The sequence below is a fragment of the Papaver somniferum genome, chromosome 5 (assembly GCF_003573695.1).
Source record: "Papaver somniferum cultivar HN1 chromosome 5, ASM357369v1, whole genome shotgun sequence".
Taxonomy (NCBI): domain Eukaryota; kingdom Viridiplantae; phylum Streptophyta; class Magnoliopsida; order Ranunculales; family Papaveraceae; genus Papaver; species Papaver somniferum.
In genome coordinates, this window is record NC_039362.1 from 186,606,021 (window position 1) to 186,612,849 (window position 6,829).

General features: G+C 35.7%; 1 protein-coding gene across 1 annotated transcript; it reads right to left on the reverse strand.

The window, feature by feature from the left end:
• Positions 1-1,781: 1,781 nt before the first annotated feature.
• Positions 1,782-6,625, reverse strand: LOC113280323 (serpin-Z1C-like). The gene is made up of 5 exons (XM_026528967.1): positions 6,598-6,625; positions 5,394-5,673; positions 4,881-5,093; positions 2,854-3,106; positions 1,782-2,618 (listed from the first exon to the last, which is right to left on the reverse strand). Exons 1-5 carry the CDS (start codon positions 6,623-6,625, stop codon positions 1,782-1,784), a joined length of 1,611 nt encoding a protein of 536 aa, XP_026384752.1.
• Between the last annotated feature and the right edge of the window lie 204 nt (positions 6,626-6,829).

The following is a 6,829-nucleotide window of genomic DNA, read 5'->3' on the forward strand; positions in this document are numbered from 1 at the left end:
AGAATAGGACTAGGAATCCACCATTGGTTGATATTAGTGATTTAATAAAACAATAATTATGCAACTCAACATTCAGATTGATTCTAATAGTATTGCCTAGACATGTAGATTTCCAAAAGAATAGATGTTAATCCAAGCATAGAATATCAAAACCCTAAAGCAAGCATATTCTAATCAAGAGAAAATACACCTAACTAATCAAAATCATATAAACAATTTTTAGTTCAATGAAAAAATCATAATAGAGTTTTTGTAATTAATTAATAAAAATATATCACTTTTACCGAAACAACGGCTTCCTCCATAGCCCCAAGGATTGGGTTTAGCTCCGCATATTGGAAACACACTCAGAATAATTTTGCATTGCTCAAAAGTGTTTACAAGTGATGAAATAGGAGAAAATAATGATTAAAGCGGGTTTGCTCTAAACGATCCCCAATCTCTCCATAACGCTTCTATGTGATCCTAGGAACCTATTTATACCCAGTAGCACCAAGAAATCTCGCTATAACTCAAGATAATTCTCTCTTAACTCGGCCTTGATGAAAAATATTCTGGGAATATTTTCTTCCCTGATTTAGCTTCTCACGCGTTTCTACATCTGCAAAATCTCCTTATTTATCTTTGTCAAGGTCCAAAGTGTTGCTCGAGTCATCAAACATGAGCAGAACACGTTTAAATTCCTAACAACTCGTGCAAGCTCATGTTTTTCATCCAACTCCCTGTTTGGATTAAACCAAGTTATCCAGCCAAATTTGATCGAAACAAACACCCATACCAGCTCTGTTAGGACATATCACAACTACCCATGAAGTTTCAGCGATTGAATCGCCTAAAAACTCCTCTAAAATCCGATCGAAAAATCTGCCAGTGAAGTGAATACTTTTCTCGTCATTTTTATTTTTGAACTGTTGAAGATGAAGTGCCCCTATCCTTTTCTTGGGTGCGAATAGAAGATGGGTGCTGAGGACAAATTTGGGTGCTGAGGATGAATTTGGGCTACGCGTAACCTTGGGTGTCCCTTAGCCAAATCTGGGGGTCCGTAAAACAAATGTCCTCCTGGGGTCCAAATAGCACTTTTTGAGCAACTTTTTCCACACAAGTGTATTTATCCAAAAACACCTACACAAACATAAAAACACCATAATAAGTACAAAATCAAGCACTAGCAATAGAGACACTGAGGAAAATTCAGACACAAAAATGTGTCTATCAATGAATTAACTTGAAAAGAAAATATTTTGAGATTGGGCAGTGATGGCGGGAAGCGGTTCAAGGCTTTACGTTGTGTCCAACCCGAGTTTTAAAATTCTAAGTTTAAACATATTATTACGTTGTGGAACTTAGGGAAGCTTAGAGATGATATGGTCTTCAACAGCCATCGGAATATTAGGATTACACATAATACATGGAATCAACCATATCCTGCAATATACGAAAAATATCCATATCTTTCGAATTCAATATTACTGCATAAACTTTAATCAACAATATTCTTTGAAATTCAGGATGAACACCAATCATATACATTGTATAAAAAATTAAATGACAAATATGCAATATGTTATAGCTCAAAAAAAAAAAAACTAGTGCCTTATGTACGACCCTTCAACCGTAACAGAACTTAAACTCTGGGATTAGGATTACACTAATTATCAACTTAGTTAAAACATTAAGTTGTTGCTTAGCCAATAAAAAAAAACTTAGTTAAAATATTAATTTGTTGCTTAGACAACAAAAAAAAGTAACATGGATAGAGCTAGGAAGATGATCACATGTCGTCATCGCGAAATTAACAAAGGATTAAGGACATGCTCCATGAAAAACACTACACCACTTTGCTCGTCTCTAATAATGAACATGAATGGATGATCTTCCACAAAATCAACAAGACGAGGAGGTTTACAAGGCATCTTCGCGTAACGCAATCTCTGCACCTTAACAGCAGTAGAAGCAACATCTTCAGTTCCTTTTTCATCAACTTCAACGAAACACTTGTGAAAAACTTTGTCGACATGAATCTTATTAGAGTTCCTAGTAGTAGACATCTCTGTTAGCTCAGCTTGGAATAAATCAAAAGGCAAAACCATACCCATCTCCATGAGTACTCTTGATGCTTCAAAATCAAAAAGGATCTTGAATTTCGGAACCTTAAATTCTCTCGGTGGCACCAAACTTTGGCTGACTGGGACATATGTATGCAGAAAACCAGAGGGATTAAAATTCGCCTCTTCTATAAGTTCACAAGGCCCATCTCGTTGTTCAGGTAAAATTATATACATGGAAAAACTTGGACCACGAGCATTTATGTGTGTTCCTGAACATTCGCACGGGAGTTTAAGGATTTTGAAGCTGTCATAACAAGTAATATATTGTCTTGCATTGGACGACATGAAAGGAACTTGTAGTGTTTTATCCCCTTCCAGGAGATAGAACTCGGATTCCTTTGTTAGATTTTGATCAAACGGATTTCGACTCCAACATCCTTTGAAATAGAGTGCATTCGCCAATATAAATTTTGTATGTTCATCGACTACTCCATCAGGAAGAAGATTTTTAATTAATCCATTTGTTTTCTTTTCAACCCACTTATTCAACTTCTTATGCACCTTTTTGCTCTAAATAAAAGAGATTAAAATAAATAAAACAATATGAAAGTTTATAGAGAAAGGTAATTTTAAACATCATGAGCTGATGCCACTTATAATAGCATATAGCAAAGTCATCGTGTGAAAATACACATGACCTGATTCGAAACTCCTTGAAAAAAAATTCACCGAAATACTAAGCTCAAGGAAAAAAAAATTTAAAATAAATACTATGAGCAATGACAAGAGGTTGAAAATCCCATACCTTGTATTTGAAATCCACAGTTTTGGCTTCTGCTTTATATACTGAGGTGGCAACATCTTCGAATGAAGGTTTGATAGGAAAAGATTTTTCAATCCAAACGCCGCCAACAAAAGAGAGTTTGGGTTCAGTTCGTGATTCGCATAACGATTCAATGAGTTTAGAGTTAATAGAATTCAGATGGTCGAGGTTTTCAGTGTTGAGGAAGCCTAATATATGTTCTAACGTTTCACCACTTGCTCCAGAAGCTATTAAGCTAGAGAAATGTCGATTGAAAAGGGAGAGAATACAAATTTCTTTTTCTCCGACTCATTTAGCCAGATATCTTGCACTAGTTTCATACATGCATCGGCAGTGCTTTTGTTGCTAGTTTCTGATAGATTTGATTCTTTGAAAGTATTTTTTGTTAGTGATCCATGAACTTTGAATGATGGAGGGTTAACTTTTAGTTTCTTTTTCATATCTACCAGATAGACTATTGCAGAGAAACCCTATCGTAGCTGTTATACATGTATAAAACTTGTTCAGCTGGAGGTTCCCAAAATTCCCTAACTTGTTCCGCAAGAAGTTAGGGTTTGCTAAGAAGATGGAAATAAGTTTAACTTGGAAAGGAAAGATTTCGAGATTAGGCAGTAGTGGTGTTCTTCCTAATTTTTTATTTTTTCTTATAATCAAGCGGTTACAAATTTAGCCATCACAGTTAGTAGACACTAGACCGGAGGATGAACCATTACAGGGGAAAACACAAGTCAAGGAAAGTAAGCTCATACAACAAAGAGGAAAATGAAATAAAGGGAAGTGAAGATATGTGTCGAGACAAGAGTTGTTGCGTCCAAGGAGTAAAGTAGACATCCTCAATCGGTCCAGTTCTAATGAAGAAATCTTCAAATTCGCTAATACTTTATCAACGCCACTTCGACCATGATTACAATCAACCACTACTGGAGCCTCTTTCAGGATGTGTGTATGTTGACATTTAATTCTCATAAATGAGCCACGCGTGACATACAAAGGTGCATCACTCCTCCAAAGAGAAAGATGACTAATAAAGATAAACCAAGACATGTTCCCTCCAAACAGAAGGATTTTATTAGACTGATTGGAAAAAAAGAACATGATAAAAAACTCCTCAGAAAACTGTCTGGAAGAAGATCCAAACCACTGAAATAGCCAAACATACCACTCAAGATCATTAACCAGATTCGTCTTAAACTTGTACCAACCATAAGAACTGACATCCCAAGCCCCCGAAGGTGATAAATGGTTTAAAGGTATGGCAGCGAAATATGTCCAGCATAAGATTAAATTGAAGACCAACAAATCATCTCAAGAACTCAAGGAACTAAACTGAATCAAAAGAGAAGCTTTAAGAACAATCATCCCAAATAAAAGTTGCATGACCAGATTCATCCTAAACTTGTACCAACCATATGAACAGACATCTCAAGTCCCCGAAGGTGATAACTAGCTTAAAGGTATGACAACGAAATATGTCCAGCATAAGAGTAAACTGAAGACTAGCAAACCATCCCAAGGATTCAAGGAATTAGACTGAATGAGAAAAATGTTTTAGGAACAACCACTCCACATAAATGATGCATAAACCACTGAAGTTCCACCGGAGACCACATAAAAGCTTCATATCTAACCAAAATTTCCTGATCAGGATGCCAATAGAAAATATCAACTTTTCCTTCAATTTTCACAACACGAAGTAAAAAACCACAAAGAAATACAATCAAACAGGAATAATTTCCATCAACGTCAAAACAAACTCCTAAACAACCATTGTTATAATAAGACAACCAAACAACGTCGTCCTCCAAATTAAACAATCGAATTCTATCATTTTCCGTCAAGGTCAGAGAGAGTAAGTCATTCCACTCGCGAGAGAACCAATAGAGATCTAATTATATCTGTCGGGAGGTTAGAGCTATGATGGTTAAGAGTTATAGAAGACTCTACTGGTACAATAAGGGACGAGATCATCTTTCTGATTTTGACCCATGCCTCCATAGTCCCCAACATACAGCTCCTCTATCTTATCAACCCCACAAGAATGCAGGCAAAGGCCAACACTCAGAAGAATTACTAGCCAGCGAGGACCATCTATATTAATATCACTATGAATACTCATTACCCCAAATAATTGACAATCCATCTTCATATAATCAAGCACTTGCAACTGAACTTCTTTCAAAATTATAATAATAGAAAGCACGGCATCATTAATGTAATGAGAACTATAATTTTCATAGAACGAGAACATCCAGGATATCACGAATAAAATAACAAGAGAAATTAAGTAATCTTTCTCATCAGCAAACCAGAGAAAAACAAGCACAATTAAAGAACATTTCCAGAGGAAAAAGAGATAATAATCCAAAAGTATTTGTCTTTGGGCAGAGGATAAGACCACAATAAAGTTCACGTGAAGAAACCGACAACCAAAATTGTCTTCTTCGTCAGATAAAACATGATAAATTCTGAGAGAATTAGGGTGGGACCATGAAGGACAGTACTGCAAAAGTCTAATAAGATACCTTGTTTGGAGAGTTCCGTCAATTTCGTCTGACAACTTGAAATTCATATCATCGAAGACTCCATTGGCGTCCACGTAAACACCCCCGATCGGAATAACACTGTGAAACTTGCCAAAAACAGTGAATATTGCTTGACAATTAATCTCCAGAGAACTGCTAAAACCCTTACTCAGGAGAGATGGCACTTTGCTGGTAATGGATTGACAGTGAGCAAATCCATCTAAAACTTCAGATTCAATAGCTTGAGTTCTGTTATGGTCATCATCATCAAGTTGAGACCCTTGAAAGTATTACAAAGAAAATCAATCTCAATCAAACAGATTGGAGACTGTCCTTGGGAAGTTGTGCAAAATCAAGGTTATCAAATAGACAACATAATAAATCAATTTCCATGATAGAAATCAAACAGAAAGTGATTAGAAGAATATTTTTCTTGAAAACTTGAAAAAAGTCTAGAGAGGAAAACAAACTACAACTCAATTGATTAAACCTTGCAACAGACTCAGAAAAATTCCAGCAAACAAAGAAGAAACTTCCAAAAGAACAAAAGGAGATTACGATGATCTACCAAATACGAAGAGGAGACATAAGAAAAAAAAAAAGCACCAGAACTAAGAAATTGAAGAAAAACAGAAATTACCAGGATATTATAAACCAATCAAAGAAAAACAAACCAGAGATTTAGATATTGAAGAAAAGAAATAGAGAGAATAGATAAGAATTGAGATAACTTAGGAGAAAATAGAGGAAGAAATAAGCGGTTTTGGTTAAGATCTATAAGATTTTAGATGGTTTTACCAAACGAAAGGGAGAAATTTTTTCTAAGGGGTTGGGAAACTGTACGAATTCTTCTTTCTCATCTTTCCTCGTGCTATGTTTGCGGTGTTCTTCCTGATAAACTGGGCCTGTATGAATAAGTATTTGGGCGCTAAAAATATATGCAATGGGCTATCCGTGGTTAAGTCATTGGAATCTTTAGAAAACTCGTTATGTGTACTAAAAAAATCCTAATCCTGCAAAAATGGAACTGTACGTGATCATTATCACCAAATTATTTTGGGTTCAGTTCGTGCTTGGCATAATGATTCAATGAGTTTAGAGTTAAAAAAATTTAGATGGTTGTGGCTTTTAGAAGCTAGTAAACAAAGAACCCTGTCGATTGAGATCGGACAGAATACAAAATTCTTGCTCTTTGACTCCTTACCTAGACATCTTGCAATAGTTTCATACATGAGTTGGCTATTTTCTTGCTATTGTTCGCTAGATTTAATTCTTTCGCAGTTTTTATTGTTGAACTTCGAATGTGGGAGGCTTTACTTTTAGTTTGTTTTCCATAGGTAGCTATCAGACAACCGCAGAAACCTGTATCGAACTCTGTATTGGAATTTGGAAAAATTCCCAAAACTTGTTCCGCAAGTTACATATAAATTGGGCTT